This window comes from Abrus precatorius, unplaced genomic scaffold, assembly GCF_003935025.1.
Source record: "Abrus precatorius isolate BTA unplaced genomic scaffold, Abrus_2018 Scaffold8, whole genome shotgun sequence".
NCBI lineage: Eukaryota > Viridiplantae > Streptophyta > Magnoliopsida > Fabales > Fabaceae > Abrus > Abrus precatorius.
The window spans coordinates 31,688,624-31,709,545 of NW_020874428.1; the positions used below are offsets into that span (position 1 = coordinate 31,688,624).

At 34.5% G+C, this 20,922-nt stretch overlaps 1 protein-coding gene across 1 annotated transcript; it reads right to left on the reverse strand.

Moving 5' to 3' along the window:
- Positions 1-1,766: 1,766 nt before the first annotated feature.
- Positions 1,767-17,702, reverse strand: LOC113874896. The gene is made up of 11 exons (XM_027513153.1): positions 16,714-17,702; positions 16,026-16,302; positions 15,709-15,894; positions 14,231-14,383; positions 13,476-13,907; positions 10,182-12,476; positions 9,446-9,648; positions 9,194-9,349; positions 7,440-7,674; positions 5,545-5,852; positions 1,767-2,634 (listed from the first exon to the last, which is right to left on the reverse strand). Exons 1-11 carry the CDS (start codon positions 17,427-17,429, stop codon positions 2,316-2,318), a joined length of 5,280 nt encoding a protein of 1,759 aa, XP_027368954.1. The 5' UTR covers positions 17,430-17,702; the 3' UTR covers positions 1,767-2,315.
- Positions 17,703-20,922: the final 3,220 nt, after the last annotated feature.

Here is a 20,922-nt window from a genome sequence, read left to right on the forward strand (position 1 = left end):
ATATACGATTTTGTATAATTCTTTAAATAAAAATTTACAAAGAAATGGATAAAATTTTGATGTAAAGAATAATTATTTATCTAATATATACTTTTGAAAAGTTTTAACAGTGACTTCTTAGGATCTCATGCTGCTTCCATATCTTAGCTTATTTGAATCGCTTGGCTAGGACAATTACCCGTGGGCCCCGTGAGCATTCATTCTTTTCCCATGTCATTTTCTAAATTCAGGAAGAAATATCAATCTTAAGAGGATTAAACAAAACCATTTTATTTTATTGATATTCAAGTTGTGCTTGTGATTCCACTTACCGGTGTTATCACAAGTTTCATGACAATGAAAACAAAGTCCAAAGCACAAGAAGTTTGATTCGGAGTGCTCTTATCATGTTGTCAACAGGTGCTAAAATCATTTGACATTTCTATTGGTTTTTGTCCATAACTAGATCCGTATACAACAAAATATTGAATCTTTCTCTATCGTTGCTGATTTCGTGTGTTGAATCATTGATTATGAAATGAAAATATGTTTAGGGTTGAAAATGGACAACCAAAGAAAAAACAAAAAAGAAAGGTTGAAACATCTCATCCATTACTCTTGATGGTGATATTAACCAACCTTTCACGATTTGTAGCTTCTTTGTGTTGCAATTTGACCTGTAATTTCCCTTTTTTTAATAGAGAATTAATCGATATTGTTTTTAATTGCTATTATTATATAAAAAATATATATTTTTAGTTCTTGAAAGCATGAGGATTTTTTTTTATATAAAATTTTTATCCATTAGACACAACAAATTTTAATTATGAAAACACATTTAAATCTATTATATACTCAAGAGTTTTTCTTTTGTCCCGAAACATAAATATGAAATTAATGCCCAGACTTCAAACTTTTATATTATAGATAAAAATACTTAGGATTTTTTTTTGTTTTTATTGCAACTAACAATTGTTTGGGTATTATTAATTCAAAATTTTAATTTTTCTTAAATAATTGTTTTCATATTAATTATTTATCAAAGCTTAGATTGTCTTAATTTTCGTATTTTACACCATTACAATTATATTTTGGGTCTCGAGTTGAATTTAACAGCAACATCGTCATTGTGGCTTTATCCCAATACGTAAAAGTGACTTCACCCCCTGAGAATTGTCTCGAATATACACCGTCAGTTAATGGGAAGAAGAGTTATATTGGAAAATATTCCGATCGTCAACTGAAAACACGTGTTATTATGTTAAGTTCAATAATATTAAGGGTTTAGGCAAATCCAAATGCCCTTTTGCTTTAACAGCAGGGTATATCCGACCGACCCAATTGGACCGTTCATCCTCACCTTGTGAATTCCTCAAAAAGCAAAACGCCATAATGTGGATTAGTGATTTTGATTTATGTAAAGTGGGTGCCTTCGGCTAAAAGCTAAAAGTGAACTCGTCTAATCTCGCCATTTTTTAGTGTCAATTATCTCGATGATGTATAATTTTTCTTGGTACAAATGATGTATTTGTAATTGAGCACGAGAAGCCAATATAACTACATTTGTTCGAGAAAAAAAAAATACAAATGCATTTAAATGGGAATTTCTAATATTTTCTCCAAGAAAAATCAAATAATAATTTGAAAAACTGCGCTAGAAAAGCCGTTCAAATTTAACGTAGGTTGTTACCATTTATGCCCTTCTATGAAAGATTAAGGGGAGGCAGGAAATTTTGCCCCAATGTCCAACCCGACCTTTTTTCTTGGGCTATAGAAGAGAGAGTTAAGTAAAATGGATTCTCCTCACTTTAAAAAATATTAGTCACTCGTGACTAAGTGTTACAATATAAAGATGCCTCTGAAAATGACAAACATAAGAAAAAGGAAAAGAGGAGAGCAAAACTTAGCTTACACCGTCCTAGGGTCTTATATCCTAGCTCAGTAGCTCCTCTGCATCAAATGATAAATAGTGATACAACTAGCAAAATTTACAGTAACCGAACTGTACACTTTGATTGGCTAATAAAGTGAAAAAAACAAAATACAAAAATCTTTTTACAAACCTGTAGTTTTTCTACTTACAAAATTGACCTTGTAAATGATACCTAAAATCTAAAACCCACAGTCACTTGTGTTTGCCTCTAGTTCAAGACGAGAATTCTACAAGATAGTAAGCCTTTAATTTTCCAATATTCCATCTTTCTTTGCATGTCCCTCTATTACTGTCTTCACATTCTACAAGAAAAACTTGGACCGTGTAATGTAGAATCACAAGTTACCTCCAATTTTGGCAATATTAGCATGAGGCCATTGCCAAATTCATAACTCTAAAAATATTAATCATAAACTTCTTTTGATTCCTGAGCTTCTCTTTTTTGTGAAGTCTGTCTAGGGTAGAGAAGTATTGCTAATGATAAAGAAAATATCAAACCAACTAAACCACTAAATGGTTGAAAAGGATGAGTCCCAATTATCCAGGGAGAAAAGTTGCCCTTGTTATGATATGTTAAAAAACAACCCTTTTGCAAGATAAAAGTAGATGCCATCATGCCTGCACGGAGCCCGATAGGGATGGAGAGGCTGCCTCCATTTCTCTGCCGGGCACCTGACAAAGAGAAAGACAAAAGCCAAAGTCCTGGTATTGCAAGTAGCGACCTGAAAATCCCATCAAAAGAGAAGATAAGATTGACTCCAAAGAAAGAGAATGAGAATGGATTATAATCTCGTCTGATAAATACAACAACAAATCAAGAAAATAAAAAGGAGATATTTAGTTAAAAGGATACATCTCGCTTCAAAGTAGGAAGAAAACTATATAAAAGAGGAGAAAAGTTAAGGAAAGGAGGCTTTGACCACCAAGCACATAAATGGTGAAGATATTTGAATCGGGCTATAGCCCAATTACTGATTTTTGGGGTTGGGAACCATCATTTCATATGGTATTGATAGTTTCATGTGACTTGATCTCACAAATTCCATAATCCACAATCATTAATGAATTAATTTCCATTCCCTTTCTCGGGGAAGAAACTCACTTTAGGTGATTTAGGCGTAAGTATACAAGACCTAGAAAAGCTCCAATAAGGATAGTAGTAGTAGATTAGATGAAGGATAGTCCAATCTCCAAAGATAAAGGGAGGAGAAGAAAAACTAAAAGTGAAACAATCATGAAGGATTTAGAGGTTAATTGTTTGTTTATAGGCATGATTTGCAATAAAACTATAACATTGTTTGATACATGTAGCCAAACCTATATAGTAGGAAAAAGCTGGTGGTTGTTGCCATACCACTCTTTTTCGCTCTTTTTCTCTTTCATTTGTCAAGACAAATGATTTACAATTGTCTAGTAAGATTACACGAACAATGATAGGCCAAGTTTGGAATTAGGCAGTAATAATTCTGAATTGGTTATTAAGTCTTGCCAATTAATTCTCTTTTCTCACCTCTCAATAACAAACTCTTCTCACTTGAAATACTTGAAATGTCCCAGGTTCGGATGATAGTGATATATAAGTTGTGTTACAAACTTGTAAAAGGTAATGAAGGTATCGAATTATCATTCCTTATGTTCTAAAGGGAAACACTCCTTGTTATGGAAAAACCTTGCTTTGTACTCAAAACTAGCCTACAATCTAGATAATTTTGATAATTTATTTAGAATTTAGTGTTTGTTTCTTGAGTCCAACAATTGGTCTTGAAGAAGATGCATTTGGGTGAAAGGATTGGAAAAGCATGTGGAGGAAATGAATGCTAAGATATAGAGACTAATTCTCACCACTAAGGGTCAAGTAAGAAAAATAGATGTTATTCAATATGTTTGCACAGATTTTAGAGGAACAAGAGAAACACTTGACAATTTAGATACCATTCAGCCATTGTTTAAGGATTTGATTAATCACAAGGGACAATTAACAAAGTGTAATAAGTATATTAAGTGTTTTGTGCGAGTAAAGTTCATGGAGAATTTCCTTATTATAGTCTTAAATTTTGACTTAAAGTTTAACTCAATTCCAAAAGTTAGCTTGTAATTTGAGGATTATTTTAACTTTTATAAACTCTAATTTTATTATATTTGTACTTGATGTGTCACTTCAACACACCTAAGGATGCTCAAGATTGAATATTTGGACAGATTTTTTTTAATATTACCTTAGAAAAGCATATGGACCAAGTATGTACTCTAGGAAAAGTCATGAGATTAGGTAAGTTGTGCCGAAAAATCTAAGGGGTTAGTTTTTTTTTAGTCAACAGTGACCTAATATCAAATTTACAATAAACTTTTATATTATCTTAAATTTAGACTTAACATAACTCGACTCCAAAATTAAAAAACTAACTCATAAGATGAAAATTGCTTTAATTTTTATAAATTCTTATTTAGTCATATTTGTAATTAATGTAAGACTTCATTGGGCATCTTATATCTATTTATGAAGGGTTTCATTATCTGAATTGGTGTATTATATGAAGAATCACATCATTCCAATTGGAGTCTTTCATGATAAGCTACATCATTCCAATTTTTGTCTTCCATGAATAGTCATGTCATTCTAATTTTTGTCCATTTTATATAAGAACATTTTCCTTGGTTCAAATCATGTTTACAACTAACTTGTGTGACACATTATAACATTGGAAATGATAAAAGACAATTCATCAATTTGAATGAAACAAGATAACTCTTAAATTTATATGAAATGAAACAACTCTTCATGTTTTAGAAAAAAAATTCACAAATATTGGTATTAGGTAACTCTCATTGATAGTTAGTTATAACATTTTAATCAATTAGAAGATAGTTTGAATAAGACACATTGTCTATAAATAAGAGGAGTGCTTAAAAGAGAGAGATCTTATCGTGTTGTTCGAGAATTAAGGCCTTTCTTGATATTCTACGAGTTAGACATTGTATTAAGGGGAGAGATCCCTGATTTTTTCTAGTAAGATTCCAAGTTTTTATAAACTAACCGTTGATACCAACATATGCATCAAATTCAAGATATTGGGATTTGTGAAAATGGCAAAGGGGTCACTCAATTTTTGTGACATAGATATAAGACTGACTAGCTGTTGCAACACAAGGTAGGACTTGGTTGTTATTATTACTTGCTAGTTATTATTCTTTCTTTTCTGTCGAGGCAGTTTTTTCTTTGATGGAGATTGTTAAATAAGTATTTTAAACTATCTAATACAGTCTTGTGAATTAAATAAGCAAGAGTTGACCGTAAAATGGAGTAATTAACTGGGGATCAATTCAAGAGAATTGAATGGGACTTGAATGAGGGCTGAATGAAGAACAGAATATGCTTGCAATATTTCTCCAGCATTTAGCATAAATTGAGGTGTAGGGGAGAATAATTCAAAAAATGTGCTTAGGTATACAACTCTGTAGTCAGCAGTGTTATTTAGCACGAAATGGTTTTAGTAAAAGTGTAACAGAAACCTTTTTTAACCATTTAGGCAGGGATTACTGTACAGGTGGAAATGAGTCAGGTCATACCTATTTGAGAGGTGTAATGCATGAATACAATAGGCAAAAACATGATTCCAAAAAAGAAGACAAACCTCTGGAAGAGAGAAAATGCCAATCCTGAAATGATAATTCCATGATGATATCCAAGATCAACTGCAATTTCCTGGGGCAACCATGACCTAAAAAGTAATTCTTCCACCAGTGCAATAGCACTTGCCATTACAGTTCCTTGAACAACTGCCAGAACCATTTGTCCATACACTTTTAGCCAAGTCATGGCATCAAAAGAAGTTGGAGTCTGAGGCCAAGAAAAGCTTGCACAACCAAGGAATGCATTCACAGCATGGATTGACAAAATGATGCCGACTCCGCCAACCAAGCCTTTCAAAAATTCAAATTGCTGCAGTAAAGATCCATAATTAGCTTATATTTTATGAACAAGTAGACATGCCAATTAACGATATATTCAATAAAAAAATTCATATCCTCTTGAAGCTACGCTCACCCATTCCCAAACACAAATTTGAATAAGAATAATATGTCAAATATATCTTGACATGTATTGAAGAAAGACCGACCAGAGCATTAATTCCAATCAGATACAAGCAACATGTATCAAGATTTATAATCACTTACATACTAAATAAATTATAAATTAAATGAATGTGCATATTGAGGAAAAATAACAATGCGAGAATTGATATTTATATGAGGAAAAAATATTGTTTAATAGTCTCTTATACATTTTGTTCCTCTCCATTATTTCCTTTTCTTCTCTTGCAATTCAAAGTATAATGTAAATATTAACAACACCTTTCATCTAAATTAGTGCAGCAGACAGGAAATCACTAAAAATATTCCAATGAGTGTCATCTAAGCAATGTTACTCTACCCATCAAACACAACTACAGGGAATGTATATGCTTGAATGGATAGGCTCCTGGTATGCCATTCAAACAGTATCTCTAAGATAGCTAAAAGGCAGAGACTATGGTTCATGAAAAAATGAGCCCATATTGTGAAACAACGACTTATGCTGTTAAGGGCCTGAAATGATTTTTAATAAACCAGCAAAGCAGCACACCCTGATATGCAAATGATCAGTGACTTTGAAACATGACAAAAAGGTCAACATTTACAAGTATCATGTACTGAAATGAAAACTTTTCTGGGCTGAAATGTTTTTATAAGGCAAGATAATAAGAATCATCCCTTTTCCATTGGAGAACTAGGCCTTAACACTGCTAAATGATAGAAGTCTTGGGATGAAAATGTAGTACTAAAGATATAGAGGAAGGAATTTATGCTTAAACAGATCTCAAACCCATCCAAAAGAAGGCTATTCCTTATGGTTTAACAACCAGGGGAAATAAAAGACCTAAACTATCATTAAGAAAATTGATTGATCATCTATGCTTCATCCTTCAAATCTTGTTATACAGGATGACAAGACCATAGTTAAAAACAAATATTAGTTGTTATAATAAATTCAATCCTAGACTAGGTAATTAAGCAAAACGCAAATATAAAATACCAGTGCAAGTTCCAATGCAGTAATTTTACAGTATCGTGAACACCATCAATAACAGTAATGTATGGTAATATGTAATTGAACTTTCCCCTCTAGCAAACAGATACCATGTCAAATAACCACTAAACTGAAAAAGCATCAGTAGTTCTCTAAAGGTCTTGGAGCTATTTCCATAACACTGTTCATTGCTACATTCTAAGTTTCTAACATGTAGTTATTCCAAAAGTAACTGGTGTTTACCCAATTCTCCTTCTCCAAAAGCAACTTTTAGCGCACACTTCATTTCTTATATCTTAGTGTATATTATCTATGATAATAAATTATGATACATGTAATTTTAATTTTAATATAGATATTTAAAAAAAAAAAAAAAGGGAAAGAAAGGATGAAAACATGAGTGACAGTTTCATAGAAATATCAGGATAATCTCCATTGGTTTTTATCTCAAAGCTTTACCTTTTCTGGTGATGTCAAGTCCAACCCATACTGCTCAAATGCATTTTCGTACCCACGGATTCTTTTCCCCCATAACATAACAAGTATCATTATAGCAGTGTACAGGCCAACAATGCAAGCAAACTCAGCTATTTTGGATGAAGTCTTTGTTGTCCAGCTTTGAACAATTGTTGGAAGCAATGGAATGGCAACAGGAGACCATAGAACAAGGATCATGCCAACAAATCCAAAAATCCTAGAAGAGAAAAAATAGTGAAGTTAGAGTTATGTGAAAATATAAATTCACACTCTCAGGCAATATGCACAATATAGTAAAACCTAGAGAACATATACATTAACACTCAATCAATGGATGTATGTTGGCTGTGGAGTGGAGGTCCCTAAGACTTCAGGGAATGTTCTTATGCTTCCATCATGATTTGACCGTTATACCTCAGGCAATGATTTCTTTCAGCCAGTATAAAGAAACCATAGCCTTGAGGACAAGGTGAATTGCCGGAAGGGAGGGGGGGTAGTTTGTTAGGGTCTAGGTTAGGAATAAAAAGAGGATCAGGAGGGAATTAGAATCCAATGCTGTTGATAACAGAATAACTACTTTATTGAGTAATACAAGGGGATGGGGGGAGTTAGCCTAGAGTCAGTTAAAAATTGTCAGAAGGAAATTGGGAAGGAGTGTCCAAGTCTCCTGAATATTTGGGTGAGGGATAGAATTCTCTCTACAGCATATCTACTCAATATCACACTGATACAAGGGCAGACACTGATTCCTTAGTGATAAGATTACACTTATTCCTCTTTTTCTGGTCCATTTCCATTGCATCTGTATAGTCTTAAATCCTTAGCCAGATGCTCAATGAGGTTGGTCAGGTTGCCTAAGATTTGGAGCTTCTAGAGGGAAGCCTCATAGTGTCACTTATCCAGTTTTTCATATCTCTGTTTTAAGAAAGGCCATCTCTCCATGAGTGTGTTCCCAGTCCCTACCAGCTGTGTTGATTTTAGATTGGGAATCGAGAGTGTAGCCTCAACAGTTGCTGAGCTTGCAAGGAAGAGCTCTAAAGAGTAAAGAGGTTTTAGAGGTACTCGCCAAATGGCAACACCTGACTTGCTAAGAATTTGTGTGAATCAGTTGCACCTAATCAGGAAACCTCGAGGACAAGGTGAATTTTTGGGGGAGAGTACTGTTCATAGACATCTAATGAGGAGAGCCTATGTTTACAAAGAATAGGCAGGAGTAAAGAATCAGAATGAGGAATATTATAAGCCCAATAAATATATATAACAAACTAACAGAAGAACTGTTGGTACTATTATGATTTATGACTTATAGTGTAGTTAGGAGAGAATTGGAGGGAAAGGATAGTCATAAGGTAGTTGGGGGAGAGATCGATGGTATCTTCCTAACAAAGACAAAGCAATGGGAGAGCACTAGGTATCTGGAATACCTGCCATTAGAAAGCGATACTTACATTGTGTCATTATAGGCCACTTATTCTGTACCATACTGATACTAATCACAATCATTTAAAAAAACAAAAAACTTTCCATCTTAATTTAGCTCCAGTCCTATTACTATTTCTTTTTAAATTTCTAATGTTGGTTTTCCAACTAAAACTAACATTTGGGCAGGATATATTGTGGTTAAATGAAATCATTGCAGTTTCTATTTTCAACCAGTAATTCCAAAATGGAAAGTCCAGAACTATCAGCACGGGGAAAAACATAGAATGCAGTGAAGATTCACCATTTCAAGTTACCTATGAAACAAGGGACGTTCAGCAATATGTAAGAATGAGATAAGCCTGTCTGTCAAACTCATTGCACCACGTATACCACCCCAAAGCAAAGCAATCTTTCCAACTAGCCTCAAAAATCCTCCTCTCTGTCCTAAATCAGCTAGCATTGCAACCAGTCTGTTCATTGAAGGAAGTTCTGTCATATCATTAGAAAAGGAAAAAAAAAACAAACCCAGTGGAGCACATGCATATTGGTAAAATGAGTACTCTGACCTTTCTTGATCCACCCCACCATCTTCTTTAGTAGGTACAACTGGACCGGCAACTGACATGGCTTTTTCGGCAAGGCTTGTGACTATGTTATTCTGGCTCTTAAAGACTTCCTCCTCAAATGAATCTGACCCTTTTTTATGGTGATCTTTCATTTTCAAAGATGTGGATGAGCTATTAGCAGTTTCATTTTCTCGTTGTGAATCCTGAAACAGAGCAACTTAAGTATAAAATTCAGACAACTCTGCTTACAGGCAACTGGAAGTTTAATTTTAAAGCAGTAAACTGGTATCCACACATCTGCTTCACTACTTCCTGTTCTCCTCTCCTTTGTGGGATACAAGCAACTTAAGTAGGTAAAATATTAAGTTGATTCTTTTAAATTTTGATAAAAAAATCATATATCAGAACAACTTCAGTAAAAAGTAAATTGAGTACACAAAAGGGAGATAACAAAGGAAACACTAAATAATAAGTAAGACAACACGCAACAAGAGAGACCAATGCATGCTTTAGAGAAATATATGAGGTACTAGACACACCAAGGTAATTCTTAAAGTAAGATTTTTGGAAGAAACTGCTAGTTGTCACTGACATACCATAGTGCCATGCCTGTATATAGAATGACATATAAGCAAACCAAGTAATAAAATAAAACACTTGATGCCTCTTTGCATGCAAGACAGGTTTAAAATTCCAGTCACGAACACTGAAAGCATATGAAGAGATTGACTAACACCTGCTGCATAAGTAAAGCAGAAGCCCCAAGAGCAGCTGTAACAGCACCAACCATGACAGTATTTTTACTCGTATCTTCTGATTCACTTTCTACTATCTTTGTCTCAACGGGATGGCCCAAACTAGTTTTCTCTTCCAATAATTTATCTATCACTGTTACACCTCCCACGCCATAATTCTGTTCGCTAGGTTTTTCCCCATCATCAAAGGTCAGAGATCTTCTCTGGCCATTATCTTGAAGTGAAGTTACATTAAAATATTTCCTCAAGGAAGCTAAGATGGATCCAACTATAACACCAACAGGCATCACTTTTCTCAGGCAGCTAGTCTTCTGAACAGAGGATGAAATTATCCTAATAATATGTTCTCCATCAAGAGTACCTAGCTTTTCTATAGAATCCTCCACATTATGACCGTGAATTTCAGTGTATAGTTGTTTCACCTTGCTATGTACAACAGCCAATGAAAGTGCATTTGCCACTTGTTCCAAATCTTCAGCAAGCTTTGATTTCATTTCTACCATTTCTGCAGCATTCAGCTTGCGACCAACTTCCATCTTCAAAGAATCTAACACTCTCTTTTTAACAAATTGTACCAATTCCTCTGACCTGTCATCACTGGTATTGGTCATTCTACTCTCACCATCTGTTGCTATGAAATTTTTGACAGGTTTTTGCTGCCTTTCAGTATCTAATATTACATATGGTGGCTCAATATATTGCTCTGCTTTAGAAGACTTTACAGATGATGGGGGCTTCATCTTGTGCCCAGCCTCCTCACAAGTCTCAGCATTAGAAGAAGCAATTTCCATGTTTTGTGGTTGTTCGAAGAGTTTCCATTGACCTTCTTCTGGGAAATAGTCAAGCAATAATGCAGTTGTTGTGTCTAAATCAAGTGGTTTGGTAGGAATCTTTGAAACAAGATATTTACGGAGGTATTCATTGTAAGGAGAAACCCTGTATGAATCTGCAGCTATTAACTCCGGCATCCTATTAATGTGTCTGTGTCCATCCAATTTATCAATTAGAAATCGTTTGTCAATCAATTGAGTATTCATATTACTTCCTTTCTGAATTAGGTGGTCATTAGAGTTACTATTTTGAGAATTTAATACACTGTTCCCATTAATTTTGCTGAGGCTTTGAGTTGGTTGTTCTGCTGTATGACAAGAATTATTCTTCGAGTACCCACTATTATGGTAATCATCTTCCAAAGGCTCATCAGATGTGTTGGAATCCTTTCTTTCACTATTATTTTTTTTCATTTCTTCTAAATTGTGTTCAACATCTTTTTCCTCCTTGACTTCATCATTCTCTGAGCTCTGCTCAAGCTGAGATAGCATATTTTCAATCACACCAAAAACACTGTTAACAGCCACTTGGGTGGAATCGTCCATCCCTGCCAGGGCATCCAATGCTTGAGAAACACTGAAGGCTGGGGTACTAGAGTCTGAATTAGTAGAGTTAGTTTGGAGTGAAACAGGCTGCATATTCTTGTTATCCTTTTTCTCACTATCATTACCTTCATTTTCAATTCTCTGGTGCTTAGAGGATGTAGAAGGTGAAGAGGGTTCGTCTTTTGCATCAGTTGAAGATGTTTTACTTTGATCACTGGAGAAATCCTGAGTTTTCTGTTCAACCTTGAGGATATTATTTTCCTCCTTCGTGTCTATTTGATCTATTCCACTGTTTTGGCTTTTCTGCTCACCAACGGCTGCTGCTTCAAATCCAGCTGCTCCATCAGGAAGGCTTGAAGTGTATGGTTTGGCACCTGTTTCCAATCCATTCTTGCTATGATCAATATCCGGAACAGCTTTTCCTGTCGATTCTTCATGTGTGTCATTATTGTCTTTAGACTCATCAGTTTCCTTCCTAAGAGAACTGGAAGAACCAGCTTCATCACTTGATTCTTGAGATTGGACTAAATTTGTAGAATTTGGTGATTTCTCGTCTAGGGGAAGAACATGTGTTTCTGTTCCCTCAGCAAGCTCACCCACACTACTTGGAGCATTATCAGAGTCATTTATAGGACTACTAGTCTTTTTCATCTGATTAACAGCGGACTGATCTTCAACCATAACTTCTGGACCTGATACTTTGACTTTTTCTTGGTTCTTTTGCACTGATAATGATTCAGGAGCCTGAGCAATACTTAGAATCCTATTAACCTTCAAGTCAGAGCCCCTTGCATGCAAAATTCCAGTCACTGCATCTGTTAACTTTCCACGGACATCTTCTGGAACAGCATCTTGTAAAGCTTTCATGAGTGTCTCTCCCTGACCCACAGCAGTTAATACCTGGAAATTTGTCACAAGTGTCACTGCAATTTCAAGATTCTACAAGAAAGCTAGAATTAAGATAAACCATTACAGATGTTACATAACACTAAAAATAGAATAAAGAAAGCCATGTGACCCCATGCCAAACATTTAAGCATAAATAAAGGCTCATGACAACTTGCCCGGACAAAATGAGAATATAAAACTTTTTAAATCCTCTTAACAACATAAATAGAAACTGAGAAGCTAACAATTTGTAAATAGAAGAGAGCTTATTTTAGTTGATCCTCAAGAACCTAACAGTCTTTAATATTTTATAAAGGAAGAAAATAAATAATAATAAAAAAAAACAGTAAGGAAAGAAAGAAAATGTCATATTATCCTTGAACAGTGGGATAGTACCAAAGTTTTTGATAAATGATTGATAAACTTTAAGAAATAAACAACCCAAATTATTTTGAAATGTCTCTTTTATCTATAAAAGAATCAATGAGCATAAGATACTTTGAATAAAGCTTTCGTGTTTGCCTTAAAACTTTTATTTATGAGGTTACATCTTAGATAAGCTCTGCATCTTCTTGCTTCTTTCTTAGGCCATTTCTTTCTATAATATTGACAGGTTTCAAAACAACACACACACACACACAAAAAAAAAAAACTCTAGCAGCAGCAGCTATATGATTTAAACTAAAAATGTAGAGTTCGCATTATAAAATCCACACACCCCCCCCCCCAACTCTTCCAATATTCAGTAGGAGTATATTTAAAAAAAATGAAGGATCAAAAGTTAAATCTGAATGATATTATAAAACTTTTTAATATGATAAAAAGAAAATCTCCAAGCAGAGGATACATGTTCCAGCATCTATTGCAATCTGGCAGGTGGCTCACACCTTATTGAGGTCAAACCTATAAGTTCTCCCTTTGCCTTGTTCTTTACCCAAAAAAATAATTAAACTAATGCAATACAGAACAAGAAATAAGACCTCCAAAAAGGAATAAAGCTTTATCCTCTACCTTTTGCTTCTTCTCTTCTGTTAGAGTACCAGGCATGGTAACATCAAGCATATTTATTACCACTTGCGCCGTCTGTAGAACTTGACCATGTTCACTATCTACTGAGGCAACATTCTCCTTTTCAATCAAATCTGCATCAGTAGAGCTAGTCTGCTGTAATGGATCATTTTTTATCTGTAGATCTTTTTGGGACCTAAATTGGATGCTAGCATCATTCTTCTCTTCTTCTACGAAATCATTAGTAGGATCAATAGAGTATCCATTAAATGCATCTGACCGAGTAAGATCCAACAGTTTGCTGACTTTAGCATCTTTATTTGACCTTACTTGCTCTACAACAGTTAATCCTCTAGAAGGATTTATGGTAACATCTATATCTGTCAGAAGAGGATGACGGCCCTTCAAGAGTCCCAGTTCCACTGCTGTGAGCCACTGCATATATAGTATGAAAGAATCACAGCGAGAATAGATTAAAAAATCTCATGTTCAACAAAGGGAAAAATAAATTAATAATGATAACATCATTGTTTACCAAATATATCAAGGAAACAGGAAAACCTAGCAAGAATATAGGTTTTTCATGACAGCTATGTACCCATATATCTAGATGAAAAGTATGTGAAGCAAATTCCCAACAATAAAAATTATAGATCTAACAAACATGATAATTTTGTGGGTTTTTATAGTTTTATATCTTAGTTTCACACAAATAAGACAGCATATTCATCCATAACTAGATAGAGAAAAATAGTTACCTCAATTGCTAGAAGCTGACACCATGATAAAGCCGACATTTCAGTATTAGTAACACTAGATGGTAACCAAGAACATAGGAGCAAACTTGTAAATGGATTTTCTGCAATCAGATTCCGTGGAACTGAGAACATGGGAACCATCCCATTATCACTCTGATAAAATATACCACCGGTAAGACTTTAGTACATTTGCATACAGGAAGTTAATACATAGCTAATAAAAATAATATGAAAATGAGATAGTTTAATTAAAAAAATGGAGTCATTTGCAGAACATTTATCCATGTTAGACAGTTAAAACATGACATCAACAAAGATTTATAGATTATTGTGAAGCACTGTCAAATCCTACAGTAAAGAGAAAAGCGGGAGGAGAGAAAAATAGGGAAGGATGTTATTATATGTAAGTCACATTGCTCACATGTATTTTATACAAACTGTTTTTGTTTAGTTTGTATAGCCATACATCTCTATACTATCCAAGAAATAAGTCTAAACTCTATATTAAATAATAGTACAAGTAGAGGCAGTGGAGCCATTAACTCAAAATTGTATCTTCTCCAGAGCCTAATTTTCTCTCTGTCGCAAGAAGTGAAAGTGAAATGCCAATAAAAATGCTTGTGTTCTGTTTTTGTTTGTGATCTCCCTTTTCTAGGTTTTGTCTTGTCAGTTTTTTTTTTTTTTGGTGTTATCTGGTTTGAGCAAATTTCTGCACTCTAGTGGATACAGAACAGATGAATCTATTAGAACATATTTCAGTTTGTAATAATTAAATAAGGAAATTACAGTTGTAAATAATAATAGTTTTAGAAGTTAGTTGACCGGTAAAACTGGTAATTGATTGTATAAGCCTTAAAAGGCTATAAATACCCTTGTAATTCCCTGTTATTAAAAGAAAGAGGAATTCTCAGTTTAGTTTGGCATTCTCTTTCAATAGTTCTCTTGGTGTGAGCATTATTGAGGGTTGTGAGTGTTCTTGAGTGAGGATCTCAAGAAGGTTAGGAAAGAGAAAACTTCTTAACACAGTTCAATACTTATGTTGGAAACTTTTATTTAGCTGTGAAATGCATTCATTACTTTGAAATGGCTGGTAGTATCTGAATTTCAGGTTGAGTTTACCAGGTCATTTACACAACCTAGGAATTTCATTTTCAATTGTTTGTCACTGGAAAGGAATTATGAGGCCATAGATGGCATTGGAGATGATCCTCTCTCTCTCTCCCCCTCCCCCCCCCCCCCCCCCCAATCTATCTTTCCAGCAAGTCATAATTGTTCTGATATCTTACCAGTCAGTTAGACACAAATGATTGAAATACAATTGCAGACAGTTCTGCTGTCCATTGAGGATAATCAGGTGCATAATACTTTCTCCCAAAACAATAGAGTATTTAATACATTAATATTCAGCAAAAATGCAGGATGTGATTAATCAAGTGGGAATTTAAGTGAGATGGTGACATAAAGTGATGCATGATTACCTGTATAAAGAGAACAGGAATTTTAACATCCTTAATCATATTTCTTGTGCTGGATTTTGAATAAAAATCTTCTACATTCCCAAACCCATAAGATACCATAGATATTGCTTCTTCAAAATCACGTACGGATTTTGCCAACAGAGCTTTTTCCACGTCAAAACCTTTTGTTTTGCCTTGGAATAGTGCCTAGAGAATAAGTGAGTTTGTAGCTAAGTAATAATAAATAAAAAATACTGTCCACAAAAGCAAATTGTACGGGACATTTCGATGCAGGCTAGGTGAAAAAAGTGGATGAAAATTGAAATCAATTAAGTTACCTTATTGGCTTGTAGAATATCTACCAGTCCACCTGTGAGTTTCTGATCAGTCACTATGTTATAAGGAGAGGACCTTGTAGCTTCATCTAAATCAAAAGGATTGTCTATACATGTGGCAGCTGTCAATGGTGTTCTTTCCCCAACCTCTGCAAGGTATTTTGTCAGCATGTTTGCACCATATCCCCAGCCAACACCCATCAAGGTTGTCCACGGCCTTGCATTGTTTATATATGTTATAGCTGTGCAGATATCATCGCTGTCAGCAGCTGTAAATACCCTACAGAAAATATAGTTAAGAAGTCCTTACCATTGTCTTATCTTTGACATAAATCTTTAAAGAGAAAAACGTACTATTGGCTTTTAATCAATGTTTGAAATTGTGTACAAATACATACACATGAACTACGAAAGTCCTAAAATCCCAAATTGTTACAACCAGTGCACCCCGGTCACTCTAGGGGAGCTAAATCCAACCATGAACTATCCAATGTCACAGATAAGATACACTACTCAGCACTTCGTTTTCCACTACACAGATTCCCAAAAGACCTAGCATGTTCAAATGAATACACGACCTCATCAATGCAACATAGCATACCTACCATTAACCACAAAAATTGACAACAATTAATAACTATTGACTGCCTATTAATAACTTTTAAAATTAAAAAGAAAAGATTGTTATTACCGGGGAGTGGTGAGAGGTGAAGCCGCACATCCTCTGGGGTTCATGACAACAGGGAAAAAGCCCCTCTTGAGAGCTTCAAGCACAAAGAACCTAATGTTACTGTCCATGCTCCCTTGAGGCGTTCCTGGAACAAGCAAGAGCGTAGAATCCAATCCACGCTCCTCTTCCAAATCCAAGTTTGCAGGCCAATCCAACGAAACCACACCTCCATCATCAGCACTCACGCACACTCTCTGATACTTGAACAACTCCTCATCCTCCAAATCCCTCCCTCTCTTCGGCACCTGAATCCTCCCACTGTTGATGCTTACGTAATGCCTCTCCTCTCTCACCAGCCTCTCGCCCACGCCCTCGAAATCACTCCCCTGAAACGAAATGGAAGGACACCGAAGCAGCACGAAACGGTTAAACGGCGTCGGAGAGGCGAAGAGGATCCACTCGCCAATATCGGAGAGCGAAGAATCATCGCGAGATTTGAAGCGTGAGAAGAAAAGCGCGACGCCAGAAGCGAAACCGAGAGCGGGAGTTATGAAATCGAGAGAATTAACAGAGGGATATTGAGCGATTAAACTGTGGAATAGATTGTGAAAAGGTTCGGGTGATGGCGGAATAGGTAAGGAGGAATTGATTTTGATCCTTCGGCGCCTATAAACACGAAATTGGCGAGGTCGAAAGGGTTTGGCGGGTAGAAAGGAAGTTCCGGCAATCGCCAACATCGTTTCATCAATCAATGCATCAATCAAATATCGTTTAACTGAGGGAAGAAGAAAGAGTAAGAGATTACATATGGTTCCGGTGAACCGCGCCGCAAGGAGGAGGCCTCAACGGTCCAAATTCGATTGTCGGTTAGCTCACCGTTAACGTCGACGAGCCATGCTATCGTGTCACGCGCCCACCGCCTTTCCTTTGCTATCGCCTACACTGATCCTTCAATTTCTTTTAGTTTAATCTATTTATTATTAAATCTAATCTCATATTAATTTGATTGTGATAGAGATAGTGGTGTGTATGTCTTTAATAACAAAAATCAACGGCCATGTGCGCGCGCGCAAAGTAGTTATTTAGTTCGGTGTTGAATCCTTCACTCTAGAATTTCAAAGAACGTAAAAGAAAGGCCCATTTCCATTTCCCATTATCGATGATTTTCAAAAGTGTGACATATTAAGGAGCAAAAATACAAATAAGGGTCTCAGCTTCGTTGTGTCTACGCAAATCTCTTTCTGACACTCTCATTCAAATACCCATAAATAAATAGGGCCTGGTTATGCTTTTGCCACGCTTGTTTCCGGCCTGTTTAAAATACTTCATTTCTCTCTACCAAAGAGAAAAACTCCATTCTTTTTCTTTCTTTTTTTTTGCGTCGTTTAAATTTATAGTATAAAAGTTATGACAGAAAAAATTATAGTATAAAATTTAAGAAAAATGATACATATTTTAGCTTTTACAAAAAAACAAAACTTAATTTTTTATTTATCTCTAATATTCATTAAAAGTGGCATTAAAATTATAAAAAGATTCATATCATCCTTACATGGCTTATATATTAAGAAAAAAAAAGGATATATTTCAATATTTTACAGAAAGAAGACATATTTAAATTTTGGTATTACTTTTTAAGTTAAATATCAATTGTGATTTTGGAGTCGATTCTTTCTTGGCCCAATGGTAGGGAAATTTTTATGAAAAATTTAATGATGTATTTGGATACACTTAAAAAAAAAAAAACACTTTTATGATATTTTCATTTTGTTTTCATAATCTCCAGTTTCTGACATATGAAAATATAATTAAGTCATTTTTGTGAGTTTTAGTTTTCCTCAATATCTAATTATCTCAATTATTTTGAACATGTTTTTTTAATTAAAAATTATTTTTCTTTAAAAAAACGACAGACGAGTTCTTAGTGAACTGTATTGTTACATTAACCTTTCTTGCAATAATTATCAATGTTTTTTTTTTCTCTTAAAATTTGTATCAACCTCTTTGCTTTGTTTTCCTACCTGTACAAATGAGATATAAACGAAGAATATGTATTCTAAAAATAAATATTAAGTGACATTTAACTAATAAAATCTGAAAGAAAAGTAAACTTAAACCAGTATGAAAGCGACTATTACATTATGAAGGGGACTGGATTTACTAGCTAGTTTTATATAATCACCATCAAATCCCATCTTATGGGGTTTCTGATACGACTAGTTATTAGCTAATCAATAAACCAAGTTGAATGTTGATTCATCTGAATAATATTCTGAAAGATGTAGTTTTAGCTAATTTAGTAGTGATCCATACACGGATTCCTGTTTACGTCTTAAACAAGCACATGCTCTGCCTCACTCATAATCAGGTATAAAAACCAGATTTTGATATCCGTTGTTTGTCTTATATTTCTATGCGGCATTCCTTATCTTATTTCATAAATGCAATGTTTTTAACTGGATAGTTGATACCACTTACGTACGCTAAAACGATTTTCTTGAAAACAATAACATGCATGGTAGAAGCTAGCTCGTCGCAAACAAACAAAAAATAGTGAAGGGTAGAAGCTAGCTAGAACGTGCTCAAACCTTAGCACATAGAGCTAGATTGCTACGTTGATACGATCCTAGCACATGATGAGATATTGGGCGCCTCCAATTGGAGATCAAATTGCATCATAATCGAAATAAAAATGATATAATCATATTGGTTTTGACCGAATCCATTAATTATTTCAGTTTCAGCCTTATGTACATATCCAGTATATATATTATTCGTTTATCAGGGAAACTTATTTAGAACTAAACTCGCTGAATTTTGTCAAACAAGAATGCTCATCACATATTCCATATATATTGAGTGGAGTCCAACTCACAAATTCATAAACGATATCCATATTTTTCATTCACATAATCATATGCATAGTTGGATGTACTATAATCCCATGGAGCACTCTAACTCTTAAAATGTATATTAAGAAATATTTTGTGTATTCATTTTACATTTGTTTCTAATGGGATGCCTAATTTCAATTCAAAATGCAAAAGGAGGCATAATACCATTTATAATAAGATTCGAATATAATCCGTCCTGACCCCGTTTAAACATGCGACATGCAGTTGTATGGAGACGTACACTAGCTATTGGCCCATTCACAAGCAATATCCAGCTGCCTTATATCTTCAACTTGTTAACGTTGTTTTTTCTTTCCCTTCAAAAATGGTGACGCCTAGCTACTGAAAACATAAAGATAACATTTGCTTTGCCATAACTAATTAGATAGTCTACAAATCTTAATCATCCAAGTCCAAAACCATATAATATGTTTGGCTTGGCCTGGGGAAGATATATATATGTTGATTATTATTCATTAATAAGTTAGTTAATGTTAAGTTATGTCTATGAATATTATTAAATAATAATAAGGAATAAAAAAATTCTCAACAATATGTGCGTGTATGATTCATCACTCAATTCCCACAATGCATAAAACAATCCAAAATTATCAAATAATAATCAATTACATCTAATCAGTAGACATAAAAGTGGTGGAAGGGAGTGAAAGATAAAAATATTATATATATATATATATATATATATATATATATATATATATATATATATAATAATGTGATAAAAAAAGAGAGAGAAATATATAATAACCCAAAGTTGTTAACATTATCTATGGCATCGAAAGCCCAGATTATTGAGTTTTAAATAATAGTACTAAATGTGTGCAATCAACATGTTGTAGCGACGCTGATTAATTACCAGCAATATAATGCACATGGAAAAGAGATTGCTAATCCAACAAAGATCGATGTAAATGATTCATCATTTGGTTTCCCGTCAATGAAACCATCCAAAAAATTCAGGATTAGGCACCTATAAAGCCTTGTTTATTGGGTTTCTACTTTCAAATAAAGCTTAATGTATGTTAGCAGTGAGGGGTGTTGCAGCAATACTGATTAATCAACAGTAACATCAAGCACATGGGAAAGAGACTGCTAATCCAACAACGATTCCCGTTCCCATTCAAATTTTAGTTTTAAAACATGCACATGCTCCCCACGCTTAGGATGATAAACCATATGCTTGATATTCTTGCTTTGTCTTGTTTCTACTTTCTTCAATCCGGTGAGTTTGTCTCTTTATACAAATACAACGTTTTCTATGTTCGCGTCATTAGTTTTTTTTCTTTCTTTAGAGAGAGAATGTATGATACAAAGT

Bases quoted from the DNA above. Each gene is read 5' to 3' on its own strand.
- LOC113874896 (XM_027513153.1), bottom strand. From the start codon at position 17,429: ATGTTGGCGATTGCCGGAACTTCCTTTCTACCCGCCAAACCCTTTCGA. The intron at 16,303-16,713 runs GTAATAACAATC...TATTTTCTGTAG, and splicing joins TCACCTCTCACCACTCCCCG to GGTATTTACAGCTGCTGACA. The intron at 12,477-13,475 runs GTAGAGGATAAA...ACAAATTTCCAG, and splicing joins CAGAAGAGAAGAAGCAAAAG to GTATTAACTGCTGTGGGTCA.